Source organism: Plecotus auritus (assembly GCF_963455305.1).
Source record: "Plecotus auritus genome assembly, chromosome: 3".
In the NCBI taxonomy this organism is placed as follows: Eukaryota; Metazoa; Chordata; class Mammalia; order Chiroptera; family Vespertilionidae; genus Plecotus; species Plecotus auritus.
Window position 1 is genome coordinate 143,327,118 of NC_137772.1, and position 23,444 is coordinate 143,350,561.

At 37.8% G+C, this 23,444-nt stretch overlaps 1 protein-coding gene and 1 pseudogene across 2 annotated transcripts in view; both read left to right on the forward strand.

The window, feature by feature from the left end:
• The first annotated feature begins 6,306 nt into the window (after positions 1 to 6,306).
• LOC308244195 (MSL complex subunit 3-like) lies at positions 6,307 to 7,807 on the forward strand (annotated as a pseudogene). Its single transcript has one exon. The product of its transcript is annotated as an MSL complex subunit 3-like (transcript).
• Positions 7,808 to 11,901: 4,094 nt separating this feature from the next.
• RASSF9 (Ras association domain family member 9) overlaps positions 11,902 to 23,444 on the forward strand; it is a 34,149-nt gene continuing 22,606 nt past the window's right edge. The window contains exon 1 of the mRNA XM_080660094.1: positions 11,902 to 12,077. Within this exon, the coding sequence (XP_080516220.1) occupies positions 12,031 to 12,077 (47 nt within the window). The 5' untranslated portion in view covers positions 11,902 to 12,030. The remainder of the gene's footprint in view (positions 12,078 to 23,444) is intronic.

The following is a 23,444-nucleotide window of genomic DNA, read 5'->3' on the forward strand; positions in this document are numbered from 1 at the left end:
TCCAAGTAACACTTAGATTGAAACAAGGTAAATGGAAACAAACAACCTGATATTTAAAAAAAAAAAATCTGTTTGGGGTTTATTCATTCATTTTTGATTCATTCATTCTATTTATAGTTATTGAACACTTACATTTTGAAATCTCATAACTAAAGATGGAGGATTGGACAGTGAATAAGAGAGACATCATTCTTTTATTATGGTTTGGAGAAATAAAGTCTGAAAGAAAAATTTCATTGTGAAAAAAAGAACATTCCAAAGCCTAGATGCCAACTCTTCTCTTGGGTTGGCATTTATCTTGATGAATTCAGCATTGTTTAGGATCCAGAAAACTGATCATCTTTTAGTACTAGATATAATAAAATCTTTGTCACCTAATTCATGATAACTGAACATGCCAGAAAGTAAAGTACTTAAATTTTTTAAATTGATTTTAGAGAGAGAGAAAGGGAGAGGGAGTGATAGAAACAGTGATGAGAGGGAAACATCAACATTGATTGGCTGCCTCCTGCAAGTCCCCTGCTGGAGATCCAGCTCAAAACCCAGGGATATACCCTGAGCAGGAATCAAACCAGTGACCTCAAGGTGCCTCGGTCGATTCTCAACCACTGAGCCATATTGGCTGGGCAAGAGTAAAATACTTTAATCAGATTATAAATTTCTTAATTTATATTCAGATCTCTAACTACAACAGTGTCTGCTCTTATCCCCTCGGGCCAAGACATTCTTTCGATGTAAGATCTATTATAATTAGGAATTGTTTTGTGAGAATGAAATCAGCACAAAGACTCTTAAGTGATAAAAATGGTTCCTGGCACCAGGCTCTGAATTGCTTCATCTTCACAGGAATGAGAGTTAATGTTTATTAAGCCACTACTTTTTTCACAGAATTTCAATGTCTTACCATACAATTTTAATCTGTATTTTACAAATAGAAACACTAAAGCACAAAGAGCTTGAGTAACTAGTAAGTGGTAAAGCTGGAATTCAAACACATGAAGCCTCATTCAAGAATTCAAGTTTTCAACCACTCTGTTATAGGGCTATGCAGAGTCCAAGACAGCAAGATCTGATATATTGATTCTTGGGATGTTAGTATATGCATTGAGGTGGCCTCAACATATCACTTATTTCTATTTTTCTATGTTTCAGTGGCTGCCTAATGTCACATTAACTAAGATATTATTTCTTTAGGTATGATAATGAATTCAACCACATTTCAGTGAAGTTTGTTAGGTGGCTTTGAATAACTCTTTTCAATACACTATTATAAATTTGTAGGGAGCTATTAACCTGGTGCTCTGTGGGTAGTGTCTGCATTCAGAATTATTATATTTGGCTTTAGTACTTAAAAAAAAAGTAATTTGTTGCTCTGTGTTTTATATGGCAGGTTCTCTTGAAAAAGAATTTGAGAATTTAGAAATAATGGACCTACATTCCACATAGTGGCAATCTGCTAGAGTTAGCCACGCTACTCCATTAGCATCACCTGCTTAACAATTTCAGGCAATTTTCAGTAGCAATCCTTGACATGTGGTTTAGCTTGAAAGAAAATAATTACTGATATCATTTCATTAAATTGTATATGAATCTACTTACTTTAATATTCATAGTTATTTATCATTGGAGTGCATTATTTATTTAAGCATTCTGCTATTAAAATATATGAAAAAATATTGCTTTTTTTTGAGAGGCAACCTATCGTAATTTTTAAGGGTATGACTTTGAAACTCTGCTCTGCTACTTAGTAGCTTTGTGACCTCAAGAAAGTTATTTCACTTCTCTGCATCCCAGTTTCCTTTATCTAGAAAATGGTGATTAAAAAATAAGCCTATCTGGCCTGGCCAGTGTGTGTTCAGTGGTTAGAGCAGCGGCCTGTGAACCCAAGTGTGAAGTGTCACAGGTTAGGTTCCAGTCAAGGGCACATCCCTGGGCTGCAGGTTCCATCCCTCATCTGGTCAGGTCACATGTGGGAGGCAACCAATGGCTATGACTCTCTCACATTGATGTTTCTCTCTTCCCTGTCTCTCTCTCTCCTCCTCCTACCCCTCTCCTTTCCCCTGTCACTGAAAATCAATGGAAAAAAATACCCCAGAGGTGAGGATTTTTTTTTAAGAAATGAGCCTATCTCATAGACTCTTATAAGGATTAAGGAAGTACCTGACGAATAATGTGTTTTTCACTATTGTACACAACGATACAAAGTGCACCTTTTTGGACATTTACACATACTCCTTTAGGTGAATTTTTTTGTGAAGTAGAGCCACTGAGTTAGATATGTGTATTAAACATTTATAGATAGTATACTGGAAAATTATTCCACAGAGTGTTTCAGTTAAGTACTCATCAATAATGAATGCCCTGATAAATATCAGGAATTACTTTTTAAAATTGGACCAATCTACCATTTAAGAATTGTCAGGGTTTTTTGTTTGTTTGTTTTGTTTTGTTTTTTTCATTTCTCTGATATCTAGTGAGTTGAGTTGTGGTAGTTATTTAACTCTGTATGATATTGTGATTTATAATAAGAAATACATTCTTGGTCTTTGTCCTTGTTGGTGGCACAGAGGTCCAAAAACCCTTGGAATTTCCTAAGTGAGAGAGTAATAAAAGTGTATTTTGTTATATGAATGAGGTAGATTTGGGACCCCACCTAAGGATGGGGGGCTGGCTATCAGGAACCAACTGTGTGATTAGAGGGTTGGGACTTTCCATCTCCCAGCCCTCACCTCCAGCGAGGGGAGAGGAGCTGAAGACTGAATTCACTCACCAATGACGAATGATTGAATTAGTCATGCCCATATAATTCAGGCTCCATAAAACCCCCAAAGGACAGGATTCAGAGAGCTTCTGGGTTGGTGAACATGTGGATATGTAGGGAGAGTGTTGCGTTCTGAGAGGGCTTGGAAGCTCTGCACCTTTTCTCTCCCATCTGGTGTTCCAGAGTTACAACCATTTTATAATTAAACAGGGATCTAGTAAGTTAAATGTTTCTTTGAGCCACTCTAACAAATTAATTGAACCTGAGGAGGGGGTCATGGGAACTTCTGATTTATAGCCATTCAGTCAGAAGTACAGGTACCAACCTGGACTTATTAATGGAAACTAAAATTGGGGGTGTAGGAGGTGGCAGTCTTGTAGGATTGAACCCTTCACCCATGGGATTTGGTGCTATCTCCATGTAGACAGTGTCAGAATTGAGCTGAATTGTTAGCATGCCCCTGTCTGGAGCACTGCTTTCCCTTTACCCAACAGTTTGGAACTGTGATTAGGATATAAACACTTTATGTAACAAGTTACCCCAAAACTTAACAGCTAAAAACCATTTATTAACTCAGGCAGTTTATAAGAGGCAAGAATCTGGGAGCAGCTTTGCTGGGTGGTTTTGTCTCAAGGTCTCTAATGAGCTTTCAGCCAAGCTGTAGGCAGGGATGCAGTGTCCGAAGGGGCTGAATCTATTTTTGCTCATCAGTTTATGTTGTTTATTACATTCCATAAATGAGTGAGATCATGTGATATTTATCTTTCTCTGACTGGCTTAGTTCACTTAGCATAATGCTCTCCAGGTCCATCCATGCTGTTGTGAATGGTAAGAGTTCTTTCTTTTTTACAGCAACATAGTATTCCACTGTGTAGATGTACCACAGTTTTCTAATCCACTCATCCACTGATGGGCACTTAGGCTGTTTCCAAATCTTAGCTATTGTAAGTTGTGCTGCAATTAACATAGGGGTGCATATGTCCTTTCTAACTGGTATTTCAGATTTCTTGGGATATATTCCTAGAAGTGGGATTACTGGGTCAAATGGGAGTTCATTTTTAATTTTTTGAGGAAACTCCATACTGTTTTCCACAGTGGCTACACCAGTCTGCATTCCAACCAGCTATTTTCTTTATTTATAAACTATAAAATACAGGTCATTTTGGTCTGTGAGATTAAACCCAAGTCATTTAAATGCTTACAAATAGAATGAGCATATACATTTATATAATTTAAAAAGAATACTGAATTGGGAGAATTGTGTTTCAAGCCTACTACTGTGTGGTTTGGCAATTAATTTATTCTCTGATGTCCTTAGCAGTAAAATGAGTCCTTGCATGGTCTAAGTCCCTAGGTTTTTATGTTCTACTTTACAAGTTACCTAAAAAGCTATCTGTGAGTTATTAACATAGTTGACAAAATCTGTTCTCCTCTATGCTAACACATGCCCATGAGCAAATGCATTTATCTCTGAGTCTTGTATTCTTCATTTATTTAATGAGAGATTTTACATAGAGGGTATCTATGTTTTTTTACCTACTCTAAAATTATCTTTTGTTCCTGTTTGATTTCATTGTTTTGAGTAATAGTTAAATCATCACATCACTCTTAATGTCAGCTTTTTAATTGATAAAATTAAAGTAATACCTTTCTTTTTAAAAAAAAATGTTTTTATTGATTTTAGAGACAGAGGAAGAGGGAAGGAGAGAGAAAAACACCCATGAGAGAAAGAAACACCCATTGGCTACCTCCTGCATACCCTCTTCTAAGGATGAAGCCTGGGAATTAAGCCTGCAACCAAACAGGCAACATTTTTAAATATATTTTTATTGATTTCAGAGAGGAAGGGAGAGGGAATGAGGGATAGAAACATCAATGATGAGAGACAATCATTGACCAGCTGCCTCCTGCACCCCCAACACTGGGGGTTGAGCCTGAAACCTGGGCATATTCCCTGACCGGGAATTGAACTGTGAACTCCTCGTTCATAGGTCAATGCTCAACTACTGAGCTACGCCAGCTGGGCAAACAGACAACCTTTTGGTGCATGAGACCACACCCAGCCAATTAAGCCACAACAGCCAGTGCTGAAATAATATTTTCTTTTCTGCTAGCAATATTGGGATCAAATGAAATATCAGATTTAAAAATACCTTGTGTAAAACATTATTATATAATAATATGATTCTATTATTTAGTACAGTAGATGATGTCTATTTGACAGTGTTTAATCATATGCACACATTTAATTTTATTAAAGTAGCTGTGTTTCACAACACTTCTTTTGAAGTTGAGTGATTTATAGTAGTAGTCACCCTTAGAGGGATTTGTCAATTTACCTCTTTAGATTTCATAAATTTCATTGATATGAAGTGAAGAAATTTGGATTTTTGTTTAGGACACAGGTATCTAGCTAACACCCAACCTGTCAGCTATTCAAATATTCAAATATTGGTTAATTAGTTAAAAGCCTATTGAAGCTGGATGAATAATTAGACAATTGATTATATAAGGCCTACAAAAGCTTAGGGATGCCATTCTAAACTTTTTTTGGAAAATCAAAAGAACATTGCCACCATAAAAATCTCTGCTTCTGGGCTTTTCCTAACATTCAAGATAATTATTTTTTTCCACGCTCAAACCTCTTAGAGAAATTAGTTCACTACTCATGATACCTACATCCAGTATTTACAAGATCCTGTGAGAAAAGTCACATCCATTCCAATTTTAAGGCATGATTTATTTTACTATGAGAAAAATTAAGGCAGGAAAAAACTTCAGAAGGTAGCTTTTCATTGGAATAGTAATAATAATAGCAACTCTGGTATTCAGTCTAACTTTTTATACTCCACTAACTTTCTTGTGGTTTTCTACCTTCTTCTACGAACAGCTCCGTTCTGCATGGTGCCCTTTTGCTAAATCTTGATGGTCCAAAAATTCTCATTTAAGTTTTGATCCCGCTTTTCTGACTACTGTTAATTATTTGTGAGTTCTCTATTGTCCAGATAAAACAGATTCTGTATCTTGCTATTATTTTCCTTAATTAAGCATGGACTTTGGAGTAAATCAGATAAACTGATTATTATAACAAGCTGTGTAGTATGTTATTTCCTCACAAATTACCATATAAGTGGTAATAGAATAGCTCAGAATAAAGCAACTGTGTGTAATCAAAGATCTAGAACCTCAGATCTGCTGTTCTTTTCATGCAGGCCCTGGGGAAAACTGGCTCTTACCAGTACAGACACGTTTGATAATTGTACCACTAAGCCAGTTTCATCATTAATATGTGAAGAATAAATTTCTAGTAATAAGAAAAAACATCTGTACAAGACACTATTTTTTAAAAGAAAAAAATCCCCTTTAACTTACTTTTGATGGAAAATGAGAATGCATTTTTATTAGTTTCTTCATTTTGCAGATCAGAAAACTCAGACAGGGTAAGGATTTTATTCAAGATCTCCACTAGGAAGTGGCAGAGCTATGACATGCATCCAGTCTATGTAGCTTCAAAATGAATGCTCTTAACTCCTGTACTATAGGGGATGGGGCCTTGCATCTCTCATCCCGCACAGAGCAGCGCCACCTGGGCTCCCTTGCCACGCCCTGACCTACCGACCCAGGTTTTTATGTTATTGTTGGGAAAGACAATAAAAGGCAGAAAGATCCCAGAATGTCTGGACCATTTTAATAGTTGGAACAGAAGCTGGGATGGGTGGGCAGCTGAAGATGATGTCCTCCGTAACACCGATGAAAATCGAAGATTATCGCATAGACTGCCAAGAAAAGCTGCAGCTCGCATAACCACAAAAAGAAAGAAGACGCACTGCTGGTTACCTGATGTCAATTCTGTCGTTAAAAGCCTCCCCATAGAAGAAAAAGATAAAAGTGATGAGAACTCCATAAGCACTTCCTCTGGGACAGTAGTGAAGAAAAGGATGAAGCAGTGCATGAAGAAAGTGACATTGCAGAAAAGACTGACGTGAAGGAAGAACTAGAGCTGCACACACAGGGGGAGACGGAAGAAGGAACAAGGGCTGTAGACATCCCTGAAGTCCTGAGGAAGCTGGAGGACGATTGTTATTATATCAACAGGGGGAAAGAGTTAGAGAAACTTCCGTGCCAAACCAACACCTTACCTGTATTGGAATCCAAACTGAAGTGTTTTGCTACCAGTGCATCTTTTCAGCCGATGAGAGGCCTCGTGTCAGCAGGCTGCCACAAACCAACATGAATATGCACTGTACTGCAGCAGAAAAGAATGCTCACCTTTGTAAGGAGATGGTGGGTGGATTAATGATAACCTTTGATTATTCTCTTCCACTGGCTTTGCCGTATCCATATGAACAAGGTCAGTATATATAAAGGTGACGTCCACATTTTTCCTTCCTATTAAGGGAAGTGCCACAAACACTAATAAGAAACAAGGTGAGCTCTCTCCCAGCCCACCTTTGTTGAATCCGTCTACCCCTTCGTCCATGGAGAGTCAGCCCATCACAGGTGAACCAGGCTCCCCCAAAAGGTAGGAAGCTGAGCCAGAAGCCTTGCAGTCTCTGTGGCGGTCCAGGCATCACTCTGCCAAAAGTCTTAGTAATTTGTTAGCTCAGCCCAGGCGCCTGCGGCAGGACACAGCAGGACATGTCCACCATCACATCCTGCACCTAGAAAAGAAGACACCTGTGCATAGCAGATCGTCCCCACCTGTTCCCGTGACCCCTAACAAGGAGGGGCATGCGGTGTGTGCCATCTTTGACGTCAGAAGAGCTAATGAAATAAACAAGGTCCTCTCCCTGAAACTTTTACCTGACAGTTACCCTCCAGGTGACCTGTGGCCTCCACCTCTTACATTTATGGGGCACAACAGTTGCGGGTGAGTGTTCCAAAAATCCTTGGAAAGATGTCCTTTTCTGCGGAGAATTTGAAGGCTTTCCTGGAGCACTTGGATCTTTTTCAGACGCCCTCCCAGAGTCCGGGAATCCCAGAGTCCGCCTGTGTCGCTGCCTGGGGGCACACTACAGCACCAAGAGCCCCATGGCGACTTACTGAAGTTCCCCGTGGTTCTGGAAGAACAGCCTCTCTGCCCGGCTTTGCACTCTAGGTTCCCAGTAGGGAACTGGGGAAAGAGTGGGAGATGTGATGCCCACCCCGGGGGGGGCTCTAGCAGAGGGCCCAGTTATTTGAATTATTACATACCGTGGTTACTTCTGTTAAGGAGTACTTCCTTGGTGCTTGAACAGCCTCCAACATCTGACCTTAGCCACTGTACACATCATCTGTGATGGTGGGAAAAGAGCAGCTATGTTCCCAGTGAAACGTTTATGAAAATGTACATAGGTTAGGCTGTTTCAGCCTAACAAATTTTAGTTTCCCTTGGAAACTGCAAAGTAGTCCAAAATTATTTTAGAGGGAATTGATATCGAAGGCAAAAGAAAATTTGCAGCTATAACTTTATTTTTGATGATCTAAAATTTAGATTCTAAATAAAAGCATTGCTTGAGTTGTTTCAGATTTTACAGCTGTACTTCATTGTGTAATGTTATGGTTCCCATTCTGTAAAATGTTATACATTTTTTTTTTTATGTTCTGAATAAAGCAGAGACCTCCTCCCCAGAAGCAAAAAGGGTTTTCTATCAGAATACATGTTTTAACCTTGTTTGGCTTTTGAGATAAACTCAAGCACAGATTAAGTACTTTTCATTTGGTTGTGAAAAGTACTCATTCACTTTTTTTTTCATATCAAGTGTAATGTACCATTTCCATGTTGATTTTTCATATTAATTTAAATATATATAAAAATACACATTTTCTATATATTTGGTTGAGCTTCATACTCATAGATGAGTAAAAGGACACTTTGTGTTCTACCATCAAAACTTATTTTATACATTTTATCTTTTAAGAAAGGTGGAGATTGTATGGGATCTTTCTTCTATGAAGATTTCTTGTTGATTCAGAAAAGAACAATACAGTCTGAATTTTTTAAAGTATAAGTTTTAAAAATCTGAAATGTATGAATCTCATACAAATGTATAGTAGGCAAGTATCAGAGATTGGCTATATTTATTAATGAGGGATGCAGCAGAAGTATAAAGCTGTCCAAAAGAGGATAGAAAAGAGTGCTATCCTATATAATAAAAGGGTAATATGCAAATCAACCAAATGGTGGAACGACCAGTCACTATGATGCACACTGACCACCAGGGGGCAGATGCTCAACGCAGGCCCTGATCGCTTGATGTCCAACAGGAAACCGGGGGTGGGTTGCAGCAGATGCGGGCGGTGCCAAGCCAAGGCCCCCTCCCACACCCTCCCCGCCACCCTCCCCGCCACCCCTTCCCCTCCCCCCCCCCGTTGCCCCACACACAGAGGGTGACTGGCATTGGGGGACAAGGCTGGCGAACAAGTGGGAACAGCCAACCTTTTGGTCCCTCCCCCCGGCCGGCAGGCTCTGATCAATTGGTGATGTTCTACAGGGCAATAAAACCATAACCTTTTGAGTTATATTTCTACTAGACAAAAATCATTTGTATCACACCTAAATAAAAAATAATTTGCAACTCACTCTTTTGTTTTTCAATTTAACATCTAATTTCTCAGAGTATGGGACTAACTAATAGTAAAAGCAAGTTTAAAAAAATGCCTTCTTCCAAAGAAGTGCAACATCTTTGGGAGGAACTATGCAATGCTCCAAGATATCACTGCAAAGACATGCAGTCAGAGTTGGCCTATAACCCCTGTTTTAAAAAAATTAGCACTTTGTCTAATACTATTTGTCAACACTTATACGCAATATTTTATTTAGTTCTCAAATGAATATCAATAAATATAGGCCTTTATATGAAACTCTGATTATTTCCTTATGAGAATCAACTTGGATAAAAGAGTTTAAATATTTTGAAGGTTATTGATGTACATGGCCAGATTCATTTCTATCAGGGATATTATCAATCTGTGCTACTCATGTAGATAGTATACTCTGACCATCATACTGACAGACTTGAGCATTATCATTTTAAAAATCAGGCAATTTGATAGATGCAAAATGAAATCTCTTTTCCAGTTACCTACAATATCTGGTTACTAGTAAAGTTGATTTTTTTAAAAACACGGTTTTGTTCTTTTCTTTTAAAATTGTTATTTGCTTATTTTCCTATTTAGATGTGAGTGCCCATGTTCTGAGTCCTTTTAGCTTTTAATGTCTGAGGGACATTAACCCTGTGTTTTAATTCTTACACATCAAAGAGCTTGTCATGAACAGTATTAATAGAATATTTTATATGAGTAATAACAACATCATAAATGAGACTCATTTGAGCTAACTTGAAACTCAACATAAGATTATACTAATAAAGATGTAATGTTTCCTCTTGTTCCATTAAAATTCCTTTATTGAAAAACGTTTTATATGAAAACTATCTGTACAAATAATCTTAATAAGGGTGGAGCACCGAAACTACAGGAAACAGGTATTTGTAAATACAAAATTCTTTGCAAATTGACAGCAGGCACTATATTAATAAATAAACAGTATAGCTTTAGGTGATTGTGTTTATAACAACTTAGAATAACTGGGTGATCATCCACAATAGTTTAAATCAAATTTTTTTGTCATGTGCTTGTAAAAGAAAATCAAGAACTGAAACTGATGTATACCCAAGATGGATATATATATATATATATATATATATATATATATGACTTATGACTTATATACAAGTACATTATAAATAAATAACACATTTTAAATAATATATAAATTACATATATGTATATATAGGTATAGAACTATGCAATATAGAAGACTAGAGAAGAATTATGATGGTAGATATGGTAAATACTGGAGGAAAATTTTGAGATCTGTAGAATCCTTAATAAACCCGTTCATATAAAAGGATAGTCATTTTTGGTCACTTTTTTTGTTGTTTGATGTTGGTGGGGATGAGGCTAGAGTCCCAAAGAAAGTGTGAACCATCATGCTCTCTGCCAGGGTCCAGAGACCCAGTAGCCTAAAGTGTGATTTCCAGTGAACCTACAGTCCTTTGACTTCTTTCCCTGTCTCCCTTTGCTGAGGAAGCCAATGATTAGATGCTTTGTGCCAGGAGAGGGAGGAGGGGCAGGAGGGAGGGGATTAGGGAGAGGAAATCCTAGAAAAAATATCCTGGGAAAACTCAGCAGGCCCTCATCTCTGCGAAGGAGAGCTCAGGGGGCGCAGCGCTGGCTGCCCAGGTCCTGGGTTCGAGCTAGCTTGGGACCCGGTAATGCCTGCCCATCCCTCGACCTCCACTGCACACTTCGAGTTCCCTGAAGTCCTTCAGGCGCGTCCTGTCACTTTACTAGTTGAGTGAGGGGCGGGAACAAACATTTGGCTCTTCCTTCCAACTCCCAGGCCCCCAAAGGCCCAGTAAATGCCCAAGGTGAGGAGGGCTGGAGTAAACCCCTGGGATGTCGGACTCCAAACCCCGACTGGTTCCCAGGCCAGTGCTGAGATCAGGGGCCCTTTGGTCCTTCACCTTTGGGAAGATGAACTGAAGAGCGTGGAGGAGTGGCGTCGGGGCAGCTCCGAGAACTGTGAACTGGGGGCCTGAGATCCCCGGGGAGTCTGTGACCACCCGCACTCCGTCTCCAGCTGCGCTCCTCCTCCGCATGCTTCCCAGCACTGACACCCCGGGCAGGGGATTTTCGTGTGGAATCCGCAGGCAGAGTTCTGGGCCCTCACTCCAACTTGCCAGATCAGATGATTTTCACCGACTGGAGCTGCTGGGAGGTGGGGGTATTTACTTTTAATCCTTTTATGTATGCTCAGTTCACCTTGTGTGGCTGGGTGTGGAAGGAGGGAGGGGGGTTTCCAAACCAAGTGAAGTTCTCATTCCATGGGTATGAACCTGCCCGTGCGGTTGGCAGTTCTTAAAGTTTAGCAAGTCTGCAAATAAGTACAGAACACAATAGAGTCCCCCTCCCTTCCTCTCCTTTTTTTTTTTTTTTTTTTTTTTCTTTTCCTGCTTCCAAATGCTTTCTTTGAGGCTGAAGCTGGGCAGGTCTCCAAAGGTGCAGCAGCCACAACAATCCCGCAGTTCAAAGTTAAACAGCAGTTGCACAACTTCCAGCAGCTCTCTTAGCCTGCTGCTAATGAGCTGAAAGCCAGGGACATCTAAGGAGGTGAGCAGGAAGCTTCCAGTCCTCCTCCCTTCATCAGGGAAACCCAGGCACTCCTACCTCCCATCCTCAGATAACTTTGAGATAAGTTCTTGCTGTTCAATTGCCTGGCGACCATGGCTCCCTTTGGAAGAAACTTGCTCAAGACTCGGCATAAAAATAGGTAAAGTCCAGCGGATGTGTGCTCTGGAGTTTGTGTGAAAGTATGTGATTTGTTGCAGTTGGGTTCTTGTGAAAATTGTTCTTCGGGGACAGAGCCCTAGGGAGTGAGGTCTTGTATTTGTACTTACCTGGTGAGGATATTGCTTCAGAACCAATGACTGCAGTGGCCAGGGCAAGGATCGCTGAAAATAATGATTTTTTTTTTTAATCTCATTTTTCCCCCATTGGCCAGTCATTGTACCACAATATCACCAAAATTTCCCTTTGTGTTGCCTTACATATTTGAGAGTAGTAGGCTAGCAAGTTTCATTTTGTTTTAGACAAAAATTTAGTGTGTTATAGGAAGAGTTAAATGTTTATGAATACATAAGTAAAATTAATTAACCACTAATTAGAACGAAAAACACAGCTGCTGATACAATCCTGAAACAATGCTTTGGCTCTCCTTAAAGTAGGGCAGACTTGAAACGTGAAAAGTTCCTGAAGTGAAAATACTCTGTAGAGAAACTTTTCATGAACTGGTTATTTAGAAAATGTTTGAGAACTTTAGGTGGTTTCAGGAGAATTCAAACAGCTGTCCTCCTTAATCCTTATTATTAATATTTTACTTTGATTTGATTCCCTTTGCACGTTCAAGCCTGCAATGTCCATAGTGTAAATAATTTCTCTTTATCTTAGTCTCTCTCTCTCTCTCTCTCTCTCTCTCTCTCTCTCTCTCTCTCTCTCTCGTTCTCTCTCGCACACACACATACATACACACACACATTTTTTGAGTCAATATGTGTGTTTCAGTCCTATTCAATGTTTTATTAACACCTCCAATGTTACATCTCTATGCCAAAAATGTGAAGGTAATTTTATACATGGGCTGTACTTTTTAATATATTTATTTTGGCATAAAGGCTTTTCCACAGCTCTTCTCTCAGTCATGCCTGTTTGTACTTGTAATTTACTTGTAAATTTAAAAGCATACAATTAGATGGTAGGAAATGATACAATTATTTTAAAGTGTCTGCATAACAATATGGGAGTGATACAACTTTAAAGTAAATCTCCATAGTTTAATTTGTATATGAATGTCTATTTGAAACATTCTGTTTTTAACTCATTCCAAATTTAACTATTCATGATTTAGTTGACTAAGTTTGCTTAAGAAACTAAAACAGCAATAATTTATACTATAAAATTTTCTGAACCAGTTTTATTTGCTAATAACTTACAATAGACACAAATATGGTATATCTGGTAACTGGTAAAACTATGTTAAAATAAATAAATGTGTTTGGGTATTATTAAAAAATATATGTTAGTGATGGTTATCAAAAATAGGTTTGAATCTTAGTACATGCAAAATATTCTAAAATACTCCGCTTTTCAAAATAAAATCCTTACTACTTTTTAAATGATTATTCAGTAGTATTATTTATGAGTATGTTTTTTAAAAATGCTATCAAAATATATAGAAATTAATTTGGGAAAGTTGATGGTTTTATAAGACAAGTTATATTTCTGCCATACTGATCTTTTTGAATACTTCCCAGGTAGTTCAGGATTGTTGTGCGCATGCGTGTGTTTGTCTTTTGTTTTTTATTATAAATTTAAGAATTCTGTCATTGGTATGCCAAATAACAGTGCAATAAGGCTTTGCACACACCCCTGTGGGTTTCCCTCAGGGGAGTACATGTCCACTTTCATTCCCTCCGTTTTGCTACTGCTCCATCTACTCTGCCCATAAAACTAATTTTCGTTCAAGGAGGTGAGTACAGAAACATTTTTTAATATAACATGTTGTATGCAAAATTATGAAAAAGTGGAAAGAACAATAAAAAATGAGGAGTTTCATAGTATTTCAGGTTTCTCTGAGTAAATGGAATGGTGCTCCAAAAGGTGATGCTTTATTATGAATGTGTTTTCGCGAAGGTGGTGATGATACTTTCCTCTTATAATTGAGAGCTTCTGTTTACAGGTTTGTATTTTTCTAACCCTTAAGACAAATTTAAACCACATTGATAGTCGAGTCTGTAAAAATAAGGGTATTTCAAACTAAGCAGTAAATAAGCCATATAGTGGATTGAAATTAATTTATATTTAATTTATAATTATAATTAATTTATATTTATTTTTTCAGTGTTTAGTATTGCTGTTGATGATATATTTTTGTTTTCTTCTGTTTTATTTTTCCACCTGTTTCTCTCTTTCTCCCCCCGCTCCCCTTCCTCTCTTCCAGTCTCTCTAAAAATTGATGGAGAAAATATCCCTGGGTGAGGATTAATAAAAAAACAAAAATTCTGGTTGATATTTGATATAAGGCAAAACCCAGGGAAATAAATAATCGGATTTGGACACCAACTTAATCCTACCCTACCAGATCATCTTCTAAATTTAAAAAAAATATATATTTAATTAAAAACTTAGGAAACAGTATTCAGGAAATTTGAGAATAAAATATATGGTCACAAAATGATTGTCTTTGGGCAAGCAAACTCTTCATGCTTTTCAGTTCTAAGTTTCATATAAATAAAAGAAATGGAACCAATCTAAAATTTGTTTACAATCAGAATTAATCTTTACATTTCCCTAACTTATTAGTATTTAATAGAGAGAGTAATTTTCAGAAGAGCTTTTTACTCTCAGAAGATGGGTCGTTTATTTTGGTTCCAGAATAATAGAATGTTCTATGACTGAATCCTAAAGATCCATGAAGACCTTATGCAACTTCTTATTCAACATGAAAAATAAAAATGTTGGAGATTCTAGATATTTTATTTTCAATAAACTATTTAAGATTCTGAAAGTGTTTTCTAAAAGTCACTAGATAGACATTGTTTCTCATATAAAAGCCAAAGAAGCAAATAGTGAAGCCTAACTTGACTTGGCATTCATCTGGACATTCAGTAACGGGATTTAGATTGCTAGCCTTTTCAAATATTCACGTAGGTTCCATTTGTGGTCCTGATCATGTTCATATTAGATTTGATTGTCAAAATAATGATTGTTTTAAAAACTATTGCTAAAAAATAGCAACCGGAAACTTTTTTAAAAGTTCAGAAAAGTAGAATGCCACTATAAAGCTTTTAGGGGTACTTGGTTGTGAGTTGTGATTCCTTGGGGTTTTCATTAATAAAATTTGAGGTCAGAGAATTGCTTGGACCTTTTACTAAACTTTTCTAGAAGCAGAAAATTGTCATAGGAAAACAGCATCCCATATGTTCATTTGAAATTTAAAATAGAATAGTTTATTTAGGTGATTTGTAAAAGAAAATTAACAGTGATTATGATAGGATCTAATCTGGTTAACATGGCCTTATAATTATTGTTAAGCACTATTTAGTCCACTCTTGACTTTCCTTTGGCTTTCCCTATACCTATGGATATATGTCTATCGCAGGTGATAAGAAATATTGTCATAATATCAACTTGAAATTAAAAGTCTCCAAAAATGTTCTTGTAATAAATATATTAGAAATAAAATACAGCTCTCTTGTTTATAGTTGATACATAAAATCTGCATTTAAATTTCCTTTTGAATTAATTAGAACATATCTGCCAAGCTTTCTAAAACTAGGTGCTTCATATTGCTCCTATAAGTGCATCATGCCATAAATGCTTCATCAGAAGGAAGAATTAAGTTTTGTGGTTAGAAGAATTAAGTTCTGCTGGCAGGATAGATATTTGCTCTGTAATTAGAAGTATGGTAATTCGTGAATTCTGCAGAATGGGGAGTTATTATGTAATGTTTTGTTTGACCTTCAATGAATATTTAAAATGGTCCCAAAACTGGATTGAGAAATGCCAGATATTTGAGTATGAACATCTTCTTAGTTCCCAGGAGTTCCTGAAAAAATTTTCCCTTAAGAATACCTGGTAACTTAAGTAGTTACTAGTTGGCAGCAGACAGCCCATTCAGAACAATGAATGGAATGCTCTATTCCTGGCAAAAATATCCTGAGAACGGTAGCAGTGGTGAAATTGAGCTCTAGGTTAAATCTTGAATTGTTACTCAAACAACTATAAGCCGACTTAAAATCACTACATAAGATGTGTTATAATGCCCTGTACTAATTCATGAAACATTAAGGTATAAAGTTCTTAGATGGATTTTTTTTTAAAAAAGAAGTTTTAAAAAGTCTGTAGCTGGTTAACAATTTTATTTACAAGGAAATTTGATAGTAGCTTCAAGTAATTCACAAAATGTGGCTCTCTTTTTATTTTAGTTCCGAAGGTGGAAGAAAGTTGAAGTGGGGGCATGAGTTTACCTCTTTCAGGTGCATGTGGATTCCAGTTCTGGAAGAGCAATCTCTTTGTCTCTAGCACATTAGTTTTCTAAAGTGAGGCAATAATATGCACCAGGTACATGTGGGAGGCAAAAGTTCAGCATACATCTGTGTTCTAATATTTTTTAATGTATGTTTGCTTAGGAGTTTTTAAAGACATCTTTTTGGCTAAATAAATATACACAACACATATACTATTGGTTTCTTAAGAATCAATTATTTAAAATATATTTTGATTCCATTCCTGTGGAGCCTGTTGTAATACTACTTTTTAGAGGAAGTCTGCATAGTTGTTGATTATAATGTAAAGCAATTGCTAATGTGAATAGTCACCCAAGGGTAAAGTTATTATTTTATGTGAATTGAATAGAGCCTTGGGAAGATGCTTAGCACTGGCAAGATATTTTAAGGATAAGGATAATCAATGAGAATTAAATATGCTGACAAAGAAAATTATCCTGAAAGGCTTATATCTGCAGACTATAAAGCCCTCTTGGTTTGAATAAATGGATTTAATATATACTCTCTAAATACATCTGATCACTGTACAGAACTTGGATCACAGGAATAGAGCAGTATGTTTGATGCATGGGTAACTTAAAGAATGAATTTAGAAATTCAAGGTTGACACCTTTTTTTGCATTTGAATGAATAGTAGTTCAAAATATGTAACTATTTAATTTTTTTACATAATGTTATTTTTTATTTTTTTTAATTTAATAAATTTTTATTGTTCAGATTATTATAATTGTTTCTCCTTTTTCCCCCCATAGCTCCCCTCCACCCGGTTCCCACCCCACCCTTTGCCCTTACCTCCCCCCACACTGTCCTCATCCATAGGTGTATGATTTTTGTCCAGTCTCTTCTTGCACCTCCCCATACCCCTTTCCCCCTGAGAATGATCAATCCACTCCCTTTCTATGCCCCTGATTCTATTATATTCACCAGTTTATTCTGTTCCTCAGATTTTTAATTCACTTGATTTTTAGGTTCACTTGTTGATAGATATGTATTTGTTGTTCATAATTTTTATCTTTACTTTTTTCTTCTCCCTCTTCTTAAAGAATACCTTTCAGCATTTCATATAGTACTGGTTTGGTGGTGATGAACTCATTTAACTTTTTCTTATCTGTGAAGCTCTTTATCTGACCTTCCATTCTGAATGATAGCTTTGCTGGGTAGAGTAGTCTTGGTTGTAGGTTCTTGCTGTTCATCACTTTGAATATTTCTTGCCACTCCCGTCTGGCCTGCATAGTTTCTGTTGAGAAATCAGCTGACAATCGTATGGGTGCTCCCTTGTAGGTAATTAACTGTTTTTCTCTTGCTGCTTTTAATATTCTCTCTTTGTCTTTTGCTCTTGGCATTTTAATTATGATGTGTCTTGGTGTAGTCCTCTTTGGATTCCTTTTGTTTGGGGTTCTGTGTGCTTCCTGGACTTGTAAGTCTATTTCTTTCACCAGGTCGGGGAAGTTTTCTGTCATTATTTCTTCCAATAGGTTTTCAGTATCTTGCTCTCTCTCTTCTTCTGGCACCCCCATAATTCTGATATTGGTATGCTTGAAGTTGTCCCAGAGGCTTCTTACACTATCTTCAACTTTTTTTCTTTTTTTTTCTTTTTTTTTGCTTTTCCGGTTGAGTGTTTTTTGCTTCTTTGTATTTCAAATCTTTGACTTGATTCTTGCGTTCCTCTAGTCTGCTGTTGGGTCTCTGTTTAATATTTTTTATTTTAGTCAGTGTATGTTTAATTTCTAGTTGGTCCTTTTTCATATCTTCGAGGGTCTCATTATATTTATCGGCCTTTTCTAGGATATTCTTGAAGAGCCTTATAACCGTGGTTTTGAATTCTATATCCAGTCGTTTGTTTTCCTCCATTTCTTTCGTTTGTGATCTGTTTCTTCGTCTCCCCATTTTTCACTGCTTTGCTGAGTTGGTAGAGTAGCTTTGTGTGCTAGGTTTCCTATATGGCCCAGTGGGTTGGCCTCCCCAGTTAACCTGAGGTGGACACTCTTGGTGCACCCCTTTGTGGACTGTGTGTACAGCCTTGTTGTAGTTAAGTCTTGATTGTTGTTGGTATCACTGGGAGGAATTGACCTTCAGGCCAGTTGGCTGTGAGGATCAGCTGTGTCTACACTGGGAGATTTTCGGTGCTGGAGACAGCCTTATAGGATTAGACTTGCCAGATTGCAAAAGCCTCTGTGCTCAGCTTGGAAGGGGTGGAGTCTCAGGGCGGGGAAGACAGTCTTGGCTTCCCATCAGCCCTGCCCTTGCGTGCGAGTCTCCAGACCTCTGCCTTCCGCGGTTCCCGAGTTTCCGCCTTACAGTCCAGATTTCTCCCGTAAGAGCGTGGGTCCCCAGGGGCTCGCCCGGAACTGCGGTTCAGTGCAGTCAGAAGCCTCTGACTCCCTTCCTCTAGGGATAGCCTGTGGTAATCTCCCAGTCAGTCTTTGTGCACACTCACGCCTCCAGACCCCTGCCGCCACGGCTCCCCTGAGTCTCCGAGTGCCTTTCTCTCTACCTGTGCCAAACTCCCCCTGTATGAGCCTGGGTCCACAGGGTTTCGCCCGGAACTGAGGTTCAGTGCAGTCAGAACTGGGGTTCAGTGCAGTCGGGGGCTTCTTTCCCCCTCCCGCCAGAGAAAGCCAGCCAGGCACTCCGCCTCCCTTCCTCTCTTCGTGCGCTTGTCTCCGTACCTCAGCTCTTTGCCTCTCCTTCTCCGTGAGATTTCCCCTTTCCTTCTAGTTGTAGATTTTCCACTCAGCCAGCTTTCCTATGGTTCTGGATGGTGTCTGTTCTATCTTTTAGTTGTAGTTTTGAAATTGTTGTGTGGGGCAGCAGTTTAGGTGCGTACCTATGCCGCCATCTTGGTTTGTCTTCATAATGTTATTTTTTAATTTGTCCTTCTTGTTGAAAGTATTGCGGATGTTTCCCCCTCCCCCCCTTTTTTTTCCCATTGACCCCCTCCATCCACCACCCACCCCTCCCAGGCCTGATCACCCCTCAGGGCTTCTCCAACTCCCCCTGCTCCTGAGGGCCGATTGGGGCTGGCAGCCACCACTCCCACCTGCTGCTGATGCTGGCCCAAATTGCTCCGCGCCGTCAGCAGGTGCAAGTGGGGCCAGCACCATCAGCGCGTGGGAGCGGCAGCGGGAGCAGGGCTGCAAGTAGACAGGGGACCAAGAGCCACAGTGGGAGGGGCCAGGCAGGGGTGCAGAGGATGGGCCGAGACCTGCCCCGGTGCCCACCCCAGCCTCACGGCCCACAGTTCCTTTCAAGCTGCCCGAATTTGTGTACTGGGCCCCTAATATGCATATAAGTTCTTTGGTTGATCTCTCCCCACCCACCCATCCACATCCAGTCTTCCTTCTGATATTCCACAGTCTGTTCAAAGCTTCTGTGTCTCTGGATCTATATTGTTCATCAGTTTATTTTGTTCATTAGGGTCACCTCTTTATATCGCTGATCCTAGGCTCAACACCTCCTTTCCGTCAAATGGTGAAGGGCTATATCTGACAAAAATGCTGTAAAAGGTATTTTAGAAATATTGCTTGGCTTTTGGTAGCAAACAAAACAAGGTAACACATTCTTCACTAGGGATACTCGTATTCAACTTCATCTCCTTGAACACAACTGAGTATGTGTGAGTGAGGTTTGGTAGACGATGGTGGATGGCTACTCTATACACCACTGCTGAATGTGAGCATTTTCTCTTTTTTTTTAGATAAGAGGGAAATATAATTGTGAAACATTTACTTTCTCACGTGAAATGAGAAGTTATGCTCTTTGTATAAGATAATCACAGTTATGAGACAAAGGGAAAATGTTAGGAAGAAAAATATCTTGATTAAGAATTCCAGCTCTTTATTTACATAGACCTTAGGTCATATCTCATATGCCATTACTAATTGTATGCCCTGTGGCAAGTACTTAATCTTTCTAATACAACAACAACATGCAAAAGTAAATCCAAGTTTGAAAATTAGAGGACGTGCTCTTTAAGTAAATAATACACAATTACGAATAAAAATATTGCTAAGGTCATTCCGGGGTCTTGGAAGGCCGCTATGCAAATAAGGCAGCCCTTATGCTTAAATTTCATTAGTTTCAGGGTAAATCCACCTCTGTGCCAAGCACTGCTTTAAATAATTTACATAATACTTAAAATAATGCTGTGAAGAAGGAGCTATTATTTTCTCTATTCTACATTTGAGGCAATAAAGACACAGAGGAGTGCAACAAGTAAGTGGCAGAGGCAGGATTTACATTCATGCTTTTTAACCATTGTGGTGTGTGGCCTATTTTGGACTAAATTTTGTCGTCTCTAAAATAGACTTAATCCTAAACCATCAAGAAATCTGACTTTATATTAAAGACAATGCAATACTAGGACATAATAAAAGCTCAATAAATAGTTCTTGTTCAGCCCTGTTGGATTAAAAATGCTATTAAGCCCTAGTCAGTTTGGCTCAGTAGACAGAGCATCAGCCTGCAAAATGAAGGGTCCCAAGTGCAATTCTGGTCAAGGGCACATGCCTGGGTTGTGGGCTCAGTCCTCAGTAGGGAGCCTGCAAGATGATTCTCTCTCATCATTGATATTTCTATCTCTCTCTCCCTATTCCTTCCTCTCTGAAATCAATAAAAATATATTAAAAATGCTATTTAATACTTAAATGTAGTGTGATATTTTGGGTTTTGAAATGTCAATCTTGACACTCTAAAACTTCTGTATCACCACTGATCTCTTTTCCTCCTTGGATATAGAGAAGTCGATTATAAATTAGTGAATAAAATTAGAAATGAATCTATAAATATTTTATAAAACTATCTCTGAATCCTGATGAAAATATGAATTCTGACATCTTTTAGGTTTAATCTTCACACTTTTTTGAGCCAAATTGTAAGACCATTAATGATTTTGCAGTGCATAAAATAGTTAAGGGGTATTTCCTTATTGTCTTTGTGAAGTTTTGATAAAAAGAAGGGATACATAATTTAACTATTTTAACCTTACCTTTAATAAAATGAGAGATTGAATATTTAAGGTCCCTTTATTGTCTAAGCTTCTATAATTCTAAAGTACCCTCTGCAAATTAGAGTTTAATTCTCTTGTCCCCCTTGTTTACCTTTTCAAGATTACTTTAGAAAATAGAATTATAAGAAGAAATTTATTTTAGTGTGATTTCTTTTTACCTAAGACATGATGATGCATTGTCACACAGCCTCCACCATGAAAGGTAGCATTATGGTAAAAGTCAAATGTGTTTATTTCTACTTACAATCACATGTGATTAGTTTATAAATTATTTTTTTATCTAAAGTATCTAAGAATTATTGAGTATTTGCTATCTGCTAACCATAATTTTAAATTTAGTAATACAAATATATGAATGTTATGAGTAGTTATCTTTTTATAAAATTCTTTAGGGTAGTTTTTTTTATTATTATTACATTTTTTTAGAACTGGTAAACTCTGGATTTGGTATTGTACCAGACATGCAAAGACACACCTCCGTTCCTAAGAGATTAAACTCCTAATTGAGAAAACAGCATTATAGTTCAATATCTCATGAATGAACTTATTTTTAATTCACTCTTTCATGGGAGACTACCTTTGACAGGGTAGAAAAAAGCACAATCTTTATCACACAGTTAAGAAAATGAAAGCATAGTATCTTGGGGTTGGTGAGGGCTGTTTCTCTGTAGAGGCAGTGCTCAATAAATGTTTTTGAAGTAGAAGTATATAACAGAGAAATAAATGGAGGTAAAGGAAAACAAAAGGAGCATCATCACAATTAGCATTTATTAAACTCCCACAGTTAGGTGACAGGCTTGGACAAGAGAAGGGAACACAATAAGATGTATAAAAGTATGTAGGAGGGGGCTGAATCACCCAAAGCTGAGACTGACTCAGATAGGATAATCAAAAAAGAGGAATCAGGAAGCAGGCAGAAATATGATCAGTTTGGCAACAATCCATAATCTTGGTTATGTTAGTAGAAAACAACGTTTTACAGTTGAAGAAGTATATAGGAAAATGTTAAAGCTGTGTTTATGACAAGCCGTATTAGACTTAAAGTCAACTGTAGTTAATTGCTATTCATTCTAATAATCATGTTAAATCTGTCAGATTATCAGTTCATAGAATTGAGTTATTCTACTATTTTGTTGATCTCTTGGATTTGAATTCCATTAATGCATACAGTGGTCTAACTTCAGCAAATGATAGGAGTTTTGTGTCTGAGGCTTATTGGTGTACTGCACAGTGTATGCTTGTTTTCTCAACCAATGATTAGGACCTTGATAGGCACCTCAGATGCCTTTGGTTACTCTAGTGCTCCTCCTTTACTCTGACTTTCTTCAACCCTCCTGGAATTCCCTGAAGTATGGATAACTGAGGGTACTTATGATCTAGTAGCAGGGTATTAATTTGGGGAGACCACAGTCTTTCATAGTAGAGTCTGAGGATACCTGTTTTCAGCTCTGCACATAAGACCTTACATTTGCCTGGAAGTTCGAGAGATGCTATTAAAACCATGTCTGTTTCCACCAGTTAGACATATAATAACTGTAATCTCATATGAAGAAAAGAGCTTTACACAATTAGAAAAAGCCCTTACTGTATAAAGCTATAGTGAGCCCTTGAGATTCCATCTTTTTACTAGTGCAGGCAGTTAGGCACTTGGCAGCAATGGGACCATGATGTATTTATTAACTTTGGTTTCTTGACTGCCTGCTTGTCTACTCTAGTATTGAAAGTCAAAGAATTTACTCCTAGGACTACTAAAATAGGCATGAAACTTAGACCAAGTTACTTTGTTTTAAATGCTGATTACTTTCAGTGGTTCTACTTTTTTTTGCTGTAATCACAGTTTAGAGGATTAAGTAAAATGGCAGTTTGTACTATGTAATGCTTTATGAAGTCTGGGTAGACGTTTGTATTGCTTTTTTATCTATCTTAGCACCTAAAAGCAAAACATTCATGAACTATCCCACTCTGTCATATTTGCCATCTACTTGTATATATCTGGCTTCTTGTGACATAAAATGATGGTTATTTGATGACTTTTAAAACTACAGAAATATTAAATGAACCCCAC